Here is a 21,533-nt window from a genome sequence, read left to right as displayed (position 1 = left end):
TAACAAATTCAAAACCAAATTAACAAAACGGAAAACCAAATAACTAATATCTGACTGGCCGAGAAGTGCAATACAAATTAACAAAACGGAAAACAAATTAAAAACCAAATAACAAAACCCAAAACTATTTTTTTGGAGGGGGGGAGTTTTGTTGTTTTGTTTTTTTGTTTTGTTATTTTGTTTTTGGATTTGTTAATTTGGTTTCCGTTTTGAATTTGTTATTTTGTATTGGGTTTTGTTATTTTGTGTTCAGTTTTGTTAATTTGTTTTGCACTTCAGGGCCACCGTAATATACACTATATTGACAAAATTATTTGGCCAAACCTGCAATGTGTCCAAAGGCATGGTCCCCCTTTTGCAGTTACTACAGCTTTCACTTTTCAAGCAAAATTCTGTAGAGCATTTATGAGGCCAGGCGCTGATGTTGGACGAGAAGGCCTGGCCTCAGAAAAATCAAACCCAGAAATTGAACAAACATTTCTGGTTGAAGAAGCCACTAGCAATACAGTGGTGTAGATACCACAAGGAATACTGTACAAGGGATAGTGTAAATATCATTTGTACAAAAAAGGGAAGCAGACAGAACCTGTTGGTCTGTGATGTAATACGTTAACCACGAAGAAGAAGTTGAAAGGTGAAATATCACCACCAATCATAGCAGAGTTAGACATATTTTGGACAATTAATCAATTCCCCTACTGTGCTTGTATAATGGGACAAGGACAGTAGTACAATTAAATAGCGTACTCAGGCTACAACCATTGCTCGACTTAACTGTGCATATAAATGTACTGACTCTCTCTGTGGGCCAATAGCTGGTATTTGCATATGAAAAGCTGTTAACGACCCTGTGTGGGCAGCGAGAGGAGGGGCTCCTTATTTTGTGTGGATCACAGAAATTGTACTATTAAAATCCTTATACTACAGGCATCTTGGGCAGTGGCAGTTTGCACTGGTGACTGATGCTCAAGCAGGTCAGGGTGGAAGATGATAGTGCTGGAGAGGGTTTTCACAAAGAAAAAGAAATCAATCGTATATCATGTGAATATTTATGGAGCCTAATCGATCAGTATGAGTTCTTATAAATATGCTGAAAACATCAAAAGCAGGAATATCTTTTTTATCAGATGGGTTTGAAATACAGAGCTGTGGAACAAGGCCACATGTTTTAATGCAAGATAAAAAAAAGAGTTTGTGTGTGTGTGTGTGTGTGTGTGTGTGTGTGTGTGTGTGTGTGTGTGTGCGTTTGTGTGTGTGTGTGTGTGTGTGTGTGTGTGTGTGTGTGTGTGTGTGTGTGTGAGAGAGAGAGAGAGACTCTGCATTCGTCATACAGTAAGTGGCAGTGTGAGCTGGTTTTAATACAAATAATATTTCAGTCGAAAATAATCATAAAATTGCACTGAACTTTTTTTTGAGGAACTTTTAAGTAAATAGTGAGTGGCATAGGCTGTGGATCATTCTGGTCTGATTTTACTTGCTGTCAATAATACCGGTAATATCTGCAGAGTATTGTCTGTTTATCATCGCTCATGAGCTGCATGTATTATTTTGTGGGCGTACTGTATGTGTAATAATTAGACATTCATTTTGAGTTTAATATGTAATTCTAAAAGACTGGCTGGAGTGTACCTCATCAGATAGCAGTTTTCTATTATATATTATATATTATATATAAACGATAAATCGGTAATATTGATACTGTAGCTCTTCAAGGTACTGTTAGTTAATGCAACTACTATTATACACGTAGGAAGCAAACTGAACAAACAAATAAATAACAACAATCAAGGCTTAAACACATGATCTGTGGTGTAAATCCTGTACTTTGGACTTTTATTGGTTTATGGGTAAGTGTGTTTTTGAGAGCAACGTGCCTTCTAATGATGACTCTACACAAGTGGTGCTTGAATAGGTGTGTTTACTGTGAAATCAATGCATGTGTTTTCAGGCAGACAGAAATATGGGGGTGAATGAAGGCCAGTAGGATTTACCTAGCTTCTGAATGGCTAGAAGCAGCAAGACTGCGTCGCTGTACAAGTGTAATGTACAATAAAGTGTTGGTTGAGTCCATAATAGTGTTGTCACATCACCAAAATTCCTGATTACCATCCTGAATGCCAATACTTGTCAATACTTACTCTGTGAGCAAGAGATATCAAACTAATGTAGGTGGAAAAAGGGGTAAATGTTTTTTTAGGGAGATCTATTTGTCCTAGCACAGGGCGTAATTAGTTTGTGAGATACTGTCTTCATGTGGTCTACATTTTTATTTGTTTAAGAATTTTTTTTTTATAAAACCACCTTTTTAAAAGCAATTTACTGTAATATCCAAGTCAATCAGTACTGTATTCTAACACTGCAATATGTTGTAGTTTTGGACTTTTTAAGTGCTCCCTTACTGACCGTATTACTATAAAGCAAAGCTAGAACAGGAGCTTGAACAGGATAAATTGTAAAAAAAAAATATATTCAATTGTACTTTGTTCTGTGCCCATTCAAGAGAGAAAAAAAACTTTCCTTTTGTGTGCTTATTCTTAAGAAATGGGAGAGAAAACCTTGAAAGTGCTAGATACACTTAAAAAGCAGCACATCTACTATCATGTCTCTAAACAAAACAAAAAGTGCCCCTTGAGAAAAATAAAATGGATTGCTTGTGACTGACTGAGCCCTTCCTGGAAAGATACCACAGGGTTTATTTCTTATGCTTAATTATAGTTTGGTTGATATGTTTCTATAGCTATCCTGGCAGCTCAAACCAATCTGTGCATTTTCCTGACTTCTCTCATCAACAAGGCAATTCTACCCTTAGAACTTTCAATTATTATTATTAGTAGTAGTAGTGGAGTTCTGGTGGCTCAGTGGTAGTTGTTTCGCCTGCCATGTGGAAGCCCTGAGTTCAATTCCCAGCCAGTTCCCAAACCCCAGCTGCTGGATGCAGTGTCGGACCCGAGCTCGGATAAAATGCAGGGGTTGTGTCAGGAAGGGCATCCGGTGTAAAACCTGTGCCAGGCTTGTATGTGTGGACCAGATAGTCTGCTGATAGTCAGCCGAAAGAACAACAACAACAACATAAGTAGTAGTAATATTGCACCATTGTACAAACATCCATGCCACAAAGTCTTAGAAATCACAGTTATCTATTGAAGCATATTTTTAGATATTTTAGAAGTTATTTATTGTAAATGAAACATGTGATCTGTATCTGCAGGATCTCTGCTGCTTCCATATGCCACACATACAGTATTTGACTGATTGGATAAAATAGAAAAAGATGGACCAAAACATAGACACTATAATTATACATATACAAAATAACATCTATGCCATGCATGTTAAATATTTCTTTATATCGTTTGCACTTGGAGGTGCTTTCACACTGTACATGTACAGTTAAATTGCACTGGAAGCATGTTTTGACTGACAATGTTTTAAAATGCATTCCCCTGCTCTTCCATTAAATTGAGGCAAGCGAATGAAGATATGATTCTGCTTCGAGGCACCTTTCCACCCAGGGAGAATGCCAAAGAGGTTATTAAACGACAAATACAGTACTATTGTTGTATAGAACACACTTATACATAAAGTAACTGCAAGTGCAAAGTATGAACAGTACTTATCTATCTTGCTAAACAGGGAAGCAGGGGTGGACAGGGAATGAAATTCCGCCAAGACTCCACACACACTCCACACCGGCCTGACTCCGGGGGAGTCTATAACAACACTCATAGATTGTGAGATTTAAAGAATACTATATTATTTTTTTATTCATTTATATATTTGTTTTAAATAACCATAACCCTAGGCTTGCAGTCTTTTAAAAGTTCTTGCTGGTTGCTAGTCTTGTTATTGGTTTATCGATAGGTGATTTTGAATCAATGTCTATTACAATGAGTACAATATCTATTCCAGGACAGACTTCAGTAAGCATACAGACTCGCCATGTGTTAAATAGTAACACATTGTCTTTCAGTGGCATTAACCTGTGATTAGCCAGTAAGTCTTGTCCCGAAACTACAATGATCATGCGCTTATGCACACCCCGAATGAGAGTAATGCCAGTAGATTATATTAGACGGGCCAGTAGAAAGATAAACAAGGCTTTCTTAATCTGCTTTTTTAAGTTTTTTTTTTACTTTGTTCTGTTTTGTTTTTTGATGGCCGACAAACCCAACTATGCACCGGACCAACGGGATTTGTCTTGCACCACTGTTCCTAACTGTGTAGTGTGTTTGCTAACTATAATGCTTGGCAAGAAGCAAAAAAGTTGCAAACCCTAACAGTATACCCCAAAATATACAGTACTGAAATTTCTTCATCTTGAATGCACATATGCGTTTGTCAACATGGCATAAGTCCAGCTCTAGCCATGTTGCAGGAAAACCCGTCTCATTCACCCAATCTTACACCAACTGATGCCTACTTGTGGCGAATGTTAAAAGAGCGCGTGTTTAACTGTGAAGATCCGACGAGAACACCGATTCTAGGATATGTTCTAGAATCGGTGTGCAATATAAACACTGTCTACAGCGAAGTGGTACACACACACACATACACATCGAGCACTAATTTTACTGTAAACAATGTTAAGTACTGTATTTCCCCTCCTGCTTTCAAAAGCTTATCTACAGTATAGAATATTAGTTATTTATATATATATATATATATATATATATATATATATATATATACACACACAGTAGTTATATACTGTAGATATATCTATATAACATTAGAATACAACAAAAATTGCGCTACGCTAAATAGAAAGCTATATAACTTATAACTTAACATAAAGTAAGAGAGAGAAGAGCATTTATTAATGACTTTTGTTTACTTACTGGGTTAGATTTTTGTTAGTTGCATTTATCACCCACCTACTGTATACACATTTTACTCAGTGTTATGTCAGTGCAATGAACATGTAATAATTTATTAATATGAAATTTACAATTATTGCCTCTTTAATATTTATTGACTAAAATTTATGGCCTTTTTACATTAGACATACAGCGTGGATTGGTTTGGAGAAGTTCAATTTAATCTAATTGCTCTGTCTGTATGGGACAGACAGGAAAATTTTAAATTAAGTCCATGATTACTGACAGGGCTGCTCATTCATCAAGATGACATTTTCCATTTCCAAGGCGAATGTGATTTATCCCTGAATTTTACAGGCCCAGCCCAGTACCATTGCTCAGTGTTTTTGGTTGCATGAGGGAATGTAGTGGTATAATTTCACCCTAACACATACAGTATATTTAATAGGAAGTACATAAGAATACTACAGCAGGAGAAGAGCATCAGTTACATGCAGGTACACACATGAATGGACATCAAGAATATTTTTGAGGAATAGAAGAGGCATTTGTAAAAAACATGAAGCACATTAAAAAGAAGAGAGTACCATACCATAACACAAGCGCTAGACAAACTTACATGTAGTAACAGTGGTGGTGACAGGTTGGCTTCTGCCTTGGTCTTTAAGTGCCACCAGATTTACAGTGTACTCCTCACCAGGCCTCAGACCAGTCTGGTTGTAGGATGTAATGTTGTTGGGCAGCTGGGTTGTCATTTGTCCATCATTGTCCTGTGGCAGAAACACGTACACACACACACACACACACAATTAATTTCAGTTATAAAGTACACAAAAAAGACAAGAGCCTTAAATCCAGCAGCAACACCATATACACATTATTTGAAATGTGCTAGATCGGTTTTTATATTGAGACATTCACTACACATTTGCGAGTCTCTCTTTTATTTTTTAAGAAATAATCACACAAAAGGTCGAATGTGTATTTTCTTACTTTGGAGTCAACAGAGAAACAAGTACAATGGAATATATTTTTACATTTTCCTCCATTAACACCTGCTGAATCTAACTTCGCAGAAACGCTGGTCACTGGAGATTGGAATCAGTTACATTCATTTTAGAAAGGTGCACAATTAGTCTTAAAACTTGACATTTACACAAACATTCACTAGTCTTAAAAGTGAATGCAATTTAATCTCAAAAATCAAAAGTTAATAAAAGCCAACAACTGCTCAACATGTGAACATCGTTAAATTGAGTTTCTCTCTGCTCCTTTGATCCGTCTTTATCATAGAAATAAATACCTAGGATGCATATGTTTAATAAATACCTAGCATGCATATGTATTTTATTAATGCTTATTGTACAGAATCTCACAAACTAATTCAGCTTTAGCTAGGAACACTTTATGATCAGAATTTTCCTAACATTTTTTAACCACAGAAGTTCAGTTCCTCTGGCTCTTAGAGAAGATTTGGAATAATGTTGAAAATTATTGAAATTCATAATGGTAATGGTATCAATAAGAATTTTGGTATCATGACCACATGACCATCACATGACCACCACACCAAAAGACACAAGTTTAAAAAATAAACAGTAAATAACAGATTCCAACAGTTTTTCAGGATGAGAGTACTGTAGATCACATCAGGTCTACTCTCATCCTTATCTCAGATGTGGTTATATCCACAATTTTTCATGCATTGCATCTGGGTACATAATCTACAAAAGTCTACGTATATAAAGAGGCAGCCATGAGTTGTCTGCATTTGCAGGTAAAACTGACTTGAAAGCTCTTGATTGATATTCCCCTTTCCTTGTTGTTGTTTTTTTTTTTTTTGCTCTTAGATTTCTGATCTCTTGGCACACAAAACTCCATCCATTATGATATTGGGCAAGACCAAATACGCATTTTACACTTTTAGACTTTTTGGCTAGTAGTCTCATGGTGATTTTTCATCTGCCTTTCTATGGCCCTTGTCTCTTCTTGCCAAAGAAGATTAAACTGTTCCTGACACCTTCTGCATTTGTATTCTTTCTATTTAGCACATACCTTTCCTAATTGCTTATTTTTCTTCCACCTGTCATTTATAACTGAAGGTTTTTTTTAAGGGCACGCTTATATTTAATATTCAAAATATGGAGCAGTAAAAAGCAGGAGAAAAAAAAAAGGTGGCATTTTTTTTTTAAGGAATTAAGGGTCAAGTCTGACCATTTTTAACGTGTAGTTATACCACCACTGGGAAGCAATATAAACAACAAACAATATAGTCACTAAGTCATTTGCTAGATGAAGACAAATCTGTCTAATGTGCCCCTATTACGTATGACAAAAACAATTTGTCTTTCTGATGTTACTCAATAAAGAACTTTTTTCACAGAATTTTTAGCATTAGTAATCTACCGTAAGATTACTTCAAGGCAAGTGTCCCTGAAGGTGCAACACAACTGTTAAAAAAAGAAATACTTGTTTGTCAAATAGGAAGAAGAAGGCTGCCACTTTTAAATGGTGAAAAACGAGAGGTGAAATGTGGAAGAGAATTCCCACTTGCTGCCATGTCTTTTCTCAACTGGGAGCTTTCTCCCCTGAAATAAATGAAGCATGCATAATTTCCCCACCATTTCTTTGGACTCTATACAATGGAGGCGAGTATAAAAGCATCAGCATTTGTTTAGCTACTCTTCAATTTGCATTCCATATGAGTAGTTCTAATCACAGCAAGAAGGGCAGGAGGAAATCATAAGGTGATGAAGCTTTTGCTGGGTTTGTCTGGCAGAGCAATAAAGAGTGCAAATGATTGTAAATTATTATGTATGTGTACATTGCCAGAAGCACACGCTAAATAGACAATCACTTAAGCATAGGAAATAAATTCTTACCATGGGAATAAAGCTTATTTCCCAACCATCAAACCCGTAGTCAAAGGGTTGCCACTGAACCTCCACTGATGTTTCCATGATAGATTTGAAGAGAAGACCATCACGATTTGAAAGATCTAGAAAGCACAGACTGATGTATTATTTGCTTTGGTTTTCATTAGGGTCAATATATACAGTATTTTTTTAAAGACATTTTATGTGGTTCTCCACTTCCATACTGTGTGTTTGATTGATTGATTGATTTTTCTAAAGAATTAAAAGTAAATTATTATACATCTTTAGAAATAAACGCATTTGTGATTTTAATTCTAGTTCAGGCATTTAACATGCAAGAATTAAAAAGTATTTTTTATTTTTCTAATTTCAGGTCTTAAAAAAAAACAATTCGTCTACATGCTCCATTTGTTGTATTTAAGTCTTACCACATCTGCCATTGCTGAGTACAGATGTGGGGAAAATGCATAACCATCCCAGGGTAATAAGTTAGAAAATAATTACATGGCCCAATCCCTTTCAAATTCGATTTGCCCCATTCACATGATTACTGTTATTATTCATACAGCAGATGTTTATCCAGCAGTGATTATTATTTCTAGACAGAAACACCAAATCACTTTTAACAAACAGTATGCTATGATGTAATGGGAAAGCATGTGCTTGTAAAGCAGCAATGGATGAGACTACTGTATGTATGCTCAACAAATACACTTCGTAGTATTCCATCCAGACTTGTCAACTTTTTGATTATGACTATTTGATAATATTGACATTGTTACCCACATTTCAATGATCCACTTCATGTGATAAATCTGGTTTCCTGTGTCAACTATGCAACGCTTCCTTTTTGATCAGCTGGTGTCTTGCAGCACTTACTGTACTGTACATCACTAGCCTATTTTCACTGCCTATCCAAGAAATAATGTCAGCTTTGTGGCCTTTGATTAAGCAGTGATTATTATCACTTAAATAATGGCTGCAGTGATCAATCATGCTAGTGATTATTATTGGTTAAATAATAGCTGCAGTAATCAACATGTTTCTGCTGGCAACAATTCGTTTAACAAGCCAGAAGATGCTGTTTAAAGAGGGTAATATAATTGTCCTGGATCTAAGAAAAAGAATAAAACACTAAGGGTTGTGGCAGTGGTGGTGTGGTTTGTTGTCTTTTGTTTTGGCAGAGACAGACCCTGAGAGAGTTCACCAGTGTTACCCCATGTGTGCATGTGTATGTGTGTGCATACAGTATGTGTGTGTTTGTGTTAACTGGCCCCCCCATCATTTATTATTAAATGAATAATAATAATAATTATAATAATAAAAACTTTCCAACAGTGTTTAACTAAATATACTGAATGATTACGTTTTATAAGTTGCTCTGGATATGACCATCTGCCAAATCCATGTAAATGAACATGGCCGAAAAACACCTACTAAATGCAGTACAAGAATTAAAATTTACTCACATCTACTGCCTGTTTCCATCCTCCCTGTTCTGTTTTGAAAAGCATTATCTATTTAGAAGGAGATTGTTAAAATAACCAGAACTGTGCCTATATTTTCTAACCATCTCAGAGTGGGAATTCACTCCTAAGTGGCCAAAAATTCTTAGGGTGACATAATTTTGGTCCTAATTTTACGAATAGGAGTAAAGGGCATTTTAAAATAAGAAATCATTTCTTACCACCACTAAAATATATGACTTGTTAGGAGTAATGAGAAAATGGTGTTCAGGCAAATATGTTTTGGTAACACAGAGTGACATGGAGCTCATAAAAATATGTTTGGCCAAAAAATTGAATACCTTCTGTGACAGATTGCATGCAGTATGCAACTGGTTCATTCATGAACATTGCATATGAATTAAATAATTAATGACACAAATTAAAATAATCGGCCTGAGCACCGATAAGGAGGGTCATGTAAACCAAAAGCCTTATTACAGCATTAGCACTCAAAAGGTTATCTCAGAATCATCTACCTCCCCCTAACCCAATCACGTGCTTCCTCTTCTTTCACCCCAACTAACTTCATGTCCTCTCTCACTGCATCCATAAATCTCCTCTTTGGTCTTCCTTTAAACCTCCTGCCTGGCAGTTCCAACCTCAGCATTTTTTTTACCAATATGCTCACACTCTCTCCTCTGAACATGTCCAAACCACCTCAATCTGGTCCAAACCACTGGTCCAAATCACCTCAAAACCGCCTCCTCCTTTCCACACTCTCCATTGCTCTGGACCGTTGACCCTAAGTACATAAAGTCCTGCACCCTCTTTAACGCTGCTCCCTGTAGCCTTACCGTTCCACTTAGGTTCCTCTCATTTACACTCATGTATTTTGTCATGCTATGGCTAACCTTCATTCCCCTGCTTTCCAGAGCGTACCTCCATATCTCTAGATTTTCCTACACCTGTTCCCTGCTCTCTACTAGGCACAATGTCTTCTGCAAACATCATTGTCCAAGAAGACTCCTGTCTAACCTCATCTGTCATCCTGTCCATCACCATACGTAGCAAACAAGAAAGAGCTCATACCCGATCCCTGATGCAGACCTACCTCCACCTTAAACTCTTCTGTCACACCTACAGCACATCTCAACATGTCCTGCACCACTCTAACATACTTCTCTGCCACTCCAGACTTCCTTATACAATACAACAGCTACTCTCTCCGCACCCTGTCGTACGCTTTCTCTAAATCTACAAGGACGCAATGCAACTCCCTGTTACCTTCTCTGTATTTCTCCATTAGCATCCTCAAAGAAAATATTGCATTCGTTGAACTCTTTCTAGGTATAAAACCATATTGCTGCTCACAAATTCTCACCTTAACTTAGCTTCCACTACGTTTCCCCAAAGCTTCATTGTATGGCTTATCAACTTTATTTCTCTGTAGTTGCCACAGCTCTGCACATCCCCCTTGCTCTTGAAGATCAGCACTAATACACTTCTCCTCCATTCCTCTGGGATTCTCTCACTCTCCAAAATCTTGTTAAACAGACTAGTCAGAAACTCTACTGCAACCTCTCATAAGCACTTCCATACCTCCATAGATATGTCTTCAGGACCAACTGCCTTTCCACTCTTCATCCTCTTTAACCCCCTTCTCACCTTACTTTTACTGATTTTTGCTACTTCCTGCTCCACAACAGTAAAGTCTTTTACGTTTTCTTTCATTTTCCTCATTCATTAACTTTTCTAAGTACTCCTTCCATCCTCCCATCACCCTTATGGCACCTGTCAGTACATTTCCATCCCTATCTTTAATCACTCTAACATCCTGCACATCCTTCCCATCTCTATCTCTTTGCCTCGTCAACCTGTACAAATCCACCTCTCCCTCCTTACTGTCCAACCAAGTATACAAGTCCTCATATGCTCTTTGTTTGGTCTTTGCCACCTCTACCTTCACCTTACTTGTCCACTTTTCCCTTACCTGATGATACACCAAGTACCCTCCTACCTGTCTCCCTGATCGCCTTAGCTGTACTGTAGTTGTCCAGTGAACTGGAAGCAACTCCTGACAACCCAGAGCCTGTCTTAACTCCGCCCTGAAAACTGCACAACATTCTTCCTTTTTTAACCTCCACCACTTTGTCCTCTGCTCTCCCTTTGTCCTCTGCACCTTCTTCACCTTCCTGTTTTATACACCACCATCCTGTGCTGTCTGGCTACACTTTCCCCTAACAAAACATCGCAGTCATTGATCTCCTTCAGATTACAATGTCGACACAAGGTGTAGTCCACCTGAGTGCTTCTGCCTCCGCTCTTATATGTCACCTTATGTTCCTGTCTTTTCTGAAAGAAAATATTTACTACTGCCATTTTCATCCTCTTTGAAAAGTCCAACACCATCTGTTCTTCTACAATCCTGTCCTGATGACCAAACCTACCCATCACATTCTCATCACCTCTGTTCCCTTCCCCAACATATCCATTAAAATCTGCACCAATCACCACTCTCTCACCTCTGGGGATGCTCTGCATCACTTCATCTAACTCACTCTAGAATGTCTCATTCTATTCTAACTTACATCCCACCTGTGGGGCATAACCACTAACTACATTGCAAATCATACCATCAATTTCCAGCTTCAGACTCATCAACCTCTCTGATACTCTTTTCACCTGTAGAACATCCCTTTCAAACTTCTTTTCAGGATAACTCCTACTCGATTTCTTTTCCTATTTACACCATGGTAAAGAACTTGAACCTTGCTTTTAAGCTTCTAGCCTTGCTACCTTTCCACCTGGTCTCCTGGACACAGTATATCCACTTTCCTTCTCTGCATCATCAACCAACTGTCTTGCCTACTGTCCCTACTGTACCTCACTTTTTATCTTTATATGTAAGAGTAGGGCAGAATTTCCCTTATTTCTTTATATTTTACTACCTCCTCTTCAGAATAAAAATCTCTCTTTAATTGTCATCTTATGATAGTCTGACACAGCTCTATTATAGGGGCTTAAAACAGTTGTGAGTGAGGAAGTCTGATTAGGATAACATCATGCAGCAGAGTCCTGAATTTATAAGTTTTGTCTGTGTGCATAAAGCTTTCACACAACAGGTGCTGATTTGACCATTTTTAATTTTTTTACCGTACAAAAAAAACCTGCCAAAACAACAAACGCACTCTATACAGCTTTATGTCCTACTCTGAGCTACTTTCGGCCCTAAATTAACATTGAGCATGCTTCTTAGGAGAGATTCTGGGATGCTTAGTGAATACAGGCCCTGAGTTAAGAACGGTCCGACACGTTATTTAAACCTGGAAGGAAGTGATGAACCATTTACTCTGCTGAACAAATAATTTTTGAATAGTATTGTAAAAAAAAATCATGTGTATGTGGTTCAAATTTACATTTGTGAATTCAAATCTCAACCAAAAATGTATGCAAGTCTGGATGGAAATAAATGTGCTTTATAATATAACTAAATATTAGTTTTATGGTGCTTTAATATTATTGTGGCTTAGTGTATGACTTTTTTGGCTTGGCATTGTATGTCAATAACAAACCTATTCAGACATTACAGGGAAACTGCTTAAATACTGCACACAAAAATGTAGCATATCAATGTCTCCGAGGCTCATTTGCAGATTACTGTATATATACATAGATATGAAGTTCAGTTGTGCAAAGCCTTTTTGTTGAAGAAATATTAAACTAAGACACAGTTTCTAACACCTATTTATGATGTTATTTGATAAAAAAGACATTATTTAAAACAATAAAATAATACAATAACTCACAAGTTGAGACCAAGGTGCTGACTGGCACACTGATGACCTCATCAATGACAGTGTACACATTGATGTTGTACTCCAGACCCGGCAGCAGCTTGCAGATGGTGGTGTTGGTCACTTTGCCTTGAACTCTCAATTCCAGCTGTACTCCATCCGGGCTTGTTGAAGAGTAGGTGATCAAATAGTCTGTTGCAGCTGATGACCCCTCCCACTCTATGTCAATAGAACGATCCGTCACTCCATGCACTTGCAAATTCATAGGTGGTGCCACTGCAAGAATATACAAGGATGGGCAAGAGTGGGTCAGAAAATATGACTTTGTTTGTAACCAAATGAAACCTTTTAAAGATGTACCTGATAAAAATAACATATATACCTATTACTGTTTAAATATAAATTATTGTTTAAGCTTATACCAAAGTTGATTGAGCAATGGTGGACAAAGTGCACAAATAAAGTGCCGAACAAGGCCTAAACCTTAATAAAAACACATGAAGTATTTTTTTCCAAAGCTTCGTAACCACCAGAATAATAATGTCATTCAGGATGGAATGTACAGTAGATGTGAATAATATGCTGAAAGGGATATTTTTAGAACTGACATAAAACTTGCACAGCTGGACATAGCTCACAGAGTAGTCCTGCCCAAGACAATTTTAATTAGTAGTGTGGCTGTTGGCCATATGCTGTGGTGGCTGAGGTGGCACGTCCATTTTTTATTCTGGCCAACTGGTGCATCATAAAGCTGTGTGTGTGTGTGTGTGTGTGTGTGTGTGTGTGTGTGTGTGTGTGTGTGTTAAGCAGTGTTCAGCAGTGTAACAAAGGACTTCTCTTAAAACTGGGCTTTGTCTAAAAATTTTATGCAGCTCATGGGGATCTAACTAAAGGCAAATACTACTGACAAGATCATTTTTATTACTATTTCTTTAAAAATATATTAAACACATGGGAAATAAGACGATTAATAAATCAGAAATTTCATTTGCTAGTAAGGAGAGAAGGCTAAAAAACAAGAAAAGGTCTAAAAAAAAGATGCAGTGCTTGTTGTGTTCCTGATTGACAGGTGGGCAACATGTTTCAACCACAAGATCCGTTCTCTTTTGTCCCATTTGCCTGCGACAGCTACTGTAATCTCAAGAGGTCACAGGTGGCAAGTACTTATGTGTGTGTGTGTGTGCGTGTGTGTGTGTGTGAGTGGCGGCTGGAGGTTCTACTGTACCATGGTCATACAAATGGAAATAAATACAGTACAATGGCCTCCCTGCCTCCCCGTTGGACTACAGAGGTTCCAAGAGATGATAGTAGATTTAATATTCTAGCTGTAATATTTGTTGCCTAAGAACTTATGCAATGTTCATTCCTCTCTGCCCAGACATGTCTTAGCCAGACAAATAATGAATGATTTATTTTTATACATTTTTAAGTTGTGTTAAAATTCTTAAATAAATTGGCCTAAAAGTGTATTTTTTGCCTCCGAGGTTTCATGAATTTGTAAATCATCTGATTACAGCCGATGAACTATACATTTATTTATTCATTATTAAATTAGACTTTTATTCTGGTAAAAAAAAAGGAGATATCTTTGCAGAAAACAAATCTCTACTACTGTACACTATATATTTGTGTACACAGGTGTGTGTGTGTGTGTGTGTGTGTGTGTGTGTGTGTGTGTGCGCGTGCATGCGCGTGCGTGCGTGTGCGTGCGTGTGTTTGAAGCAGACACACAGTTGGCTGATGCATACATTTGATGAGTGCTTCATACCAGCCTAATGTTTATACCTGCAGTCATTCTCTGGCCTCAAACCATCATACAATATTCATTAAACAATATTTATTGTTACAAACATTTGTAAAATAAGTGTATGAATAGTCACACATACAGTACTGGCATATTAAGTAATTGTTATGCGGTTTAATTTGCAATATTGAACGCCGAATAATATACAATTTTTAACAATTAAAAAAAAAATATTTAATTTGAAAAAGGTTTTTGTACTTCCATATTAACCTTAAATTTTACAGAACTGCGTTTTTTCCTGTTACTTTTTTAAATGCATAATGTCATTTCATGTTGCTTCTAAAGTACCCAAGAAGAGCATTGGAATTGAGCAGATTTGTTTTTTTTGTTATCCCACCTCTTTCTTTTACCGCCACCCCTGTGGTTATTCCCTCGATTTAAATTAAATGAGTAATTTTGCCTCAACCAAATCTAACTCTTTTAGAAAATGAGAATCGAATAGTATTAAATTGAGAGCATGATTTTCCCATTTTCTCTTTTCTTCAAGGCCTTCTTTCTCATAAGGTGACAGCTGTTTTCAGCAAGAAAGTCTGCTTTTTTTCTCGTTGTTACTTGGAACATCTGTAACAGCACATGAGAGCTTTTCAGGCCTGACTAATGTAAAGAGCCGTCTGAATGAATGTGACTTTCAACAAATGACTGATGTTAAACTCAGAGACATCACCAATTTTATAGCTTTATTGTGTGCGGGCGGGCTTCAGCGGGGGGTTTAATTGCGGTTGCTTGGTGTACAGCTGCTCTTTGACTGAATGTGGACTTGTGCATGGATTCGGTGCAGTTTTAGAGAAACAGTTCCTTATTCTTATATGATTTATGCACTTGAGAAGTATTTTCGAAAATGATTAAGATCCTAACGAAAAAATCAACTCACTACACTTAAACAACACTTAAAGGACCACAGGAACTCTGTGGAGGATAACACAAAACAAAGGAAGAGAAAGTCTCAAAAACAAAAAACAGTTTCAGCTGAAATAATTCTGAAGCCTTTTCACTCACCGTGGTTAGTAATATCAGGCAGCCCATATATCAAAGAGTTTGAATACATGGGATGATGAATGCTTTAGCATTTCTTTTAGTGAGTTGCTGTAGTTTACATCATCTATTGTGTGTTTATTAGGAGGACATTTAAAGAAAAAAAAATGCAATCCTGCAGGTTTATAAAGTTCTGTGAATAAATACACAATGCGATAAAGTGACCAATGTTTAAAGCAAACATAAAACACAAAAGTAAAATATGATCCACTGATTTTTTTCACTAGCTGTTCAATGTTAGTCATTTTAATAGAGACATCAACTTGAGAAGCTCACTTTGTGAATATGTATAAACTCATTTTTAGGGGGAAAATCATCACTTCCTGAGTTATTTATTTTATATAGGATTATTTTAAACAGACTTTTCAAAAGCATTTCTCCAGGCTGTTGAAGACAAAAAGTACTAGAAATATATTTTGAACAGAATTACATTCATACTCCTAATCAAACTTTTTATGGATAGCAATAATTCTGGTATGTTAAAAAAAATTGACTGTACTTGTTATTTTCCAAAATGTTATTTTCCACACTCATTCAGAAAATGGTCTCCTGAGGCTGAGGAGATCCTGAGCAACAGTTTAGAGAGCACTGAGTGTAGTCTGCTGTAGGAGCCTCATGGGGGCCATACGGTGCATGACTGACTACTTTAATTGTTTTGTGCATTTATTTATTTTTCATAGTTTTTGATTTTGTGACCTGGTGCATGCCAAATCATCTCTACTACAGGTTGAGGGAGTTAAGTTTGAGGTGTTGAGGATATATAAATACTCACTGTAGGGCTACTGCTGAAAGACAACCTGGACTGGTCAGCCAACACAGAATGTCAAGTCAGAGACTGAGGTTCTTTCCGAATAAATTTGGCTCCTATTGCATCTGCAAAACTCTCCTAGAGATTTTCTGAGTGTGGTTGGCTTTAAACTTGACTCGATGGAGCTGGTGATGGAAACGACCTTGAACAAAATGTTGTCCATCTTGTCCAACACCAGTCACCCACTGTATGGAACCTCTGTCAAGCAGAAGAGCATGTTCAGTGGAAGACTTCTATCACAGAGCTGCCCTACTGACAGACTCAAGAAATCTTTTTTTCCCAGGGCCGTACATGGTTTAACACATCTTTACCGGTCCTGAAGATGTGATTGGGATTCTTGGTCATGATGGTCCCTCAACCACTTCTCATCCTTGGTTATGCATGTAGCTCTCCTTTATAACAGACTCACAGTTCACAGTCATATTTATCTGCTACTCATTTACCTTAATTTGTTTTGAATTTCATTACCTCAGTCTTCCATCACTCAATTTTGCACTGCTGTCACTTTTAATCACTCAGTTGCACGTCTCAATTTGCACAATTCTGTCCACTGAATATTCATCTACATTGGCGATATTTGCACATATTAATCTCTCACATGGGTTCTCATGTTTTTTTTGACTGTATGCTCTACACAATTGACAATATGCAATTATAGCTACATGTCTATTGTGTTACTAAACTTGCTACAGTATATATCTGTCTATCTGTCCCATTTAAGGACTCATAAATAATGAAACAAATACATGAATAGCTTTTGCATCGCCAGGTGTGTCCTGTTCCCTCATTACTCCAATACCAGTCAAATAATAACCCACAAAATCGTGTTCATGATAAAGAGAAAACCACTCATATTATCTAGCCAAGTCAAGAACCTTCTTAAGGTGGTAGGTGTGTCATTGCCAAGGTCTACATTTAGACAAAAAGGTTTATGAAGTAAATACAGACACTTTACAATGAGGTGCAAACCACTGGTAATGCTCAATGTCAGAAAAGCTAGATTAAACTTTGCCAGAAAACTGCTGTTGACGGATGAAATCAAAATTAAGTTGTAGAGAAAAGTATGGAGAACGAAAGGGGCGGGGATAATCCCACAATCCCAACATCATCTGTCAAATATGGTGGAGGCAGTATTGTGGCACAAGTGTGTATGACTGCAAGTGGAATCAGGTCACTTGTGTTAATTGATAAGCTGACTGCTGATAAAAGAAGTATACATATATATATATATATATATATATATATATATATATATATATATATATTTAAATAATGAAGGAAAACACCTGGCACTAGTTATACTAGACTATATTGTCTCAAATCATACTGCAAACCAAACTAAATTATCCTATAAAAATGGTATAAATTTGAATGTGAATACCATTACACCGTTAGTAGAAGCCACAATAACTTGTCTTCTAGATGACTAGCTAGTTCACATTAACTTGTGGCTTTCCTTTAAATGTTTTTTCCGACAAGATTTGTGCCACTGCTTCCTTTTCATCTTTTTTGGATTATTTTAAAGCCAGAAGTATTCCTGCAGCGTATTCTTTTTCAGTGTTCTTCTGTGATGACTTGTGATTATGATTGCAGTTGCTTAGTAGTTTAGGACTAAAATTTTTATGAACTGTTTTGCATATTCATCACTTAAAGTGGACTTGACACCGAAGTGTTTTCCTTGACACCCTTACCCCTGGGTCGCTCATCATTTATATAAAAGCACTATGTAAATAGAATTTTATTGAATTCTTTTGTCATGGTTTCTGATAATGTTGCTAACACTGCTGCAGTAACTATTTAAACTACAGAATGGAATTTTACTTGGTAAACACAGAAAAGTTAAATACAGTTAACTTTCAGTATTAACATGCCCTTTAAGTTTGCTACATTTTAGAATATCATTTAGAATTGTGTGTGATTCTTTAGTAGATACTGTATACAGTACATGTAGGTGGAACTGAAACAAGCCAATCAAAGATCACTCACTCAAAAACTTGGCAGTATTTATACTAGTTTTAAGTTTTCCCAATCCTTTGCTTTGATATGAAACATTTAACTAAGTACTCTGTATTATTATCAAACCTGGACCCTGGAGGTGTGAGGCCACAGTGTTAGCCACTAAGTCACCGGGATGCCTATTATTATTATTATTATTATTATTATTATTATTATTATGTGGTCTTTCTGTGTCATTCTGCATTCATGCATTCAAATTTTTAATTTTAAGCAATTGTTTTAAACCATCATGCTATTAATTTGAGGTTGAGGTTTTGATTATTTTTTTTTAAATCCAGATACTCATAAATGGTTTTGCACACATCTCTTTATACATCATTATCATCATCAGTATCATATTTTGTCAATTTCTAATGCATGAATCTTGGTAAACAACACCCACCTGAAGCACACTCATCTCCAATGTAACCTTCATGGCACACACAGAATCCAGCTCTACATTCTCCCTTGTAGCTGCAGTTGTTAACACAGGAGATGCGTGAGCAATCTTCACCTAGGAATCCCAGTCTGCACTGGCACGTTCCATTGATGCAGAGCCCCTGCTCAGAGCAGTCATTCAGACATCTGTTCATGGAACAGTCATCTCCAGTGTAGGCCTCCTCACAGACACATTCTCCAGCGATGCACATACCCTGGTCTGAACAGTCACCAGGGCACCTGGGCTCTGAGCAGTTTTCTCCAGTGAAGTCACTCTCACACACACACTCGCCTTCAATACATGCACCCTGGCCAGAGCAGTTCCCCAGACATTGTGGTTCGGAGCAGTTCTTTCCCATCCAGCCTTCATCACACACACAGCCACAAACATCCATGCTGAAGGTGCCATGGCCACTGCAGTGAGGACCAAAATCCAGTCGGCCTAAAAATGAAATAAAAAAATATGTGCAATGTGAGATTTTTAACATTTTAGACACTATCAACAACTAAAAGAACATGATCTAGAAGAATTGTTCATCCCTCTAGTACAGATCCAGAGATTGCAGAAAAAATTAACATGACATTCATTTAAAATATTTTTCTCCATGATTTTGCCACATACAGTATATTATTTAAAAAGTAGCTGTAATTATATATAGTTATTATAGATAGTTTTATGTATATGGGTGTAAAGGGTGTTTTATGGATATGAGTGTCCAGGGTGTCCAGGGTGAGGCCTTCAGCAGGGACCGACTGCATAAAGAGTTCCAGAGTGTCCAGAGTGTGGTGGATACAAGACACTTAGGGTGGATACTCCCTACACTGTGCTTCAACAATGGGCAAATAGGTAGTGCCAGCTGTGCCCTTCTCAGTTCAAGTTATGCCCTGCTCTGCCCAAGCCTAATCTTGTTTGCCAGAGCTATGCCAAGCTTGGTACAAATAAAGATATGCATCATCCCAGGCCAAGCATTGTAGGAGCTCCTAATGTCAAAGACATTATACATGCTCTGCCTCCTGGTGTTGAAAATTTGACACTGATGCCAACTTCTGGTTTAAATATTTCATGATGACTCAACCCTCTGGTTTTAAAAAAACATCATGTACACTCTGCCCTTGGGGTTAGAAAATGATGTGCTAGGGCCACCTGCTTACTTTAATAACTGCTTACTTTGTGCTGGGGGAACCTTTCAAATTTGCAGGATGACAAGTGTAGAAGATGATCTGTTTTGTCTTTTTCCAAGTTCAAGTTCCAGCCCAGGTCCCATGTCAAGGCTCTGGCTCCCATTCTAAGCTTCATTACAGAGCCATACAAAGTTTAGTACCATTTATTTAAAGATAATCACCATGTATTTTAGGTGACACTGAATAGAGGGATATTGAACATTAAAGCAATTGTGCAATGTGATCCGTTAATCCCTATGGAGCTGTAAATATATTGATACCAATATTGTTATAGCATGAGTGCTTAGGAAATGGAGTTCTGTGATATGCAGGTAAGGCAATCCACTAAAGCATGGAGGTGAGCCATAATTTTAAGTAATTCTTGGGCAGTGCATGTTTACAAGTGGAGTTTCAAATGTAAATAATAATAAATACTCAAACTAAAATGAAATCTGATTTATAAAATCTCATGTAGAAACGTGTAATTTGAATGTTGGTCTTCCATTAGTACCAATTTAAATGGACCACAACATGAACACAAGGATTAGAATAGTAGTTAAATGTTTGTTAATTTTTGAGATCTTATTTTTTGTTGAATGGAATGAAATTTAAATTAACATCTGTCCCCAGATTTCCATTTCTTTCCAGGAAAAATGTTTGAACATGACCCAGGATAAAAAATGTATTAAGAAAATAAATAAGACATACTTGCATCTTGGACTCACCCAGGACTAAGTTATCTCCACAACAAGCACTGCTACACTGTACTTTGAGCAGTGAAACTTCTCTCTCCAGCATCTCTATGCGACTGGCTAGCTCCTGCAGCATGGCTGAAGCTGGGCATGAACACACTGCCTTGGGGATGTTGATGCTGTGGGTAAAAGTCACTTGGCTGTCCGAATCCATTGATTGCTCCTTGTACTCCTCACCTGATTGATCACTCTCTATGGATCCCTTTGAGTCCAGATCCACTGTGCACAGGGACTCTAGTGGAACATTAATATTGTACACATGGTTGAAGATCATGGGCTGGCTCTGATTGTTGTTGCTGTTGCCACTATCATCTGTGGCTTGCCGTTTAATCCTAGCTGTCCATACTATTTTGTCCTTTTGGTCTGGGTCACCAATAACACTGAGGAACAGCAATGCCAGGCTCATTAGAGAATGCAATGCCATTGTGGACCCACGCATCATGGTTTCACTCTAAAGGGTATAAAGAAAAAAGTTATTGATGATTTAGTCTGTCATTGAAAATAAATTTAGGAAAGGACAATGGTGAGAAGTGTGGCACAAATGGTGTGGCACAGTGCATATGGGATTGGTGAGTAATCAGGACCAGCATGCTATGTATCAAGCTTCT

The 21,533-nt window shown here is 37.3% G+C and overlaps 1 protein-coding gene across 1 annotated transcript in view; it reads right to left on the bottom strand.

Moving 5' to 3' along the window:
- The window catches only part of tnr (tenascin R (restrictin, janusin)), a 126,237-nt gene that overhangs the window by 31,695 nt on the left and 73,009 nt on the right, over positions 1-21,533 (bottom strand). The window contains exons 3-7 of the mRNA XM_053497682.1: positions 20,899-21,376; positions 18,978-19,454; positions 12,948-13,211; positions 7,700-7,815; positions 5,437-5,587 (exon numbers count right to left, since the gene is read on the bottom strand). Of these exons, the coding sequence (XP_053353657.1) occupies positions 5,437-5,587; positions 7,700-7,815; positions 12,948-13,211; positions 18,978-19,454; positions 20,899-21,376 (1,486 nt within the window). The remainder of the gene's footprint in view (positions 1-5,436; positions 5,588-7,699; positions 7,816-12,947; positions 13,212-18,977; positions 19,455-20,898; positions 21,377-21,533) is intronic.

This window comes from Clarias gariepinus, chromosome 1 (assembly GCF_024256425.1).
Source record: "Clarias gariepinus isolate MV-2021 ecotype Netherlands chromosome 1, CGAR_prim_01v2, whole genome shotgun sequence".
NCBI classification, from domain to species: Eukaryota; Metazoa; Chordata; class Actinopteri; order Siluriformes; family Clariidae; genus Clarias; species Clarias gariepinus.
This window is presented reverse-complemented; position numbering and strand designations above follow the sequence as displayed.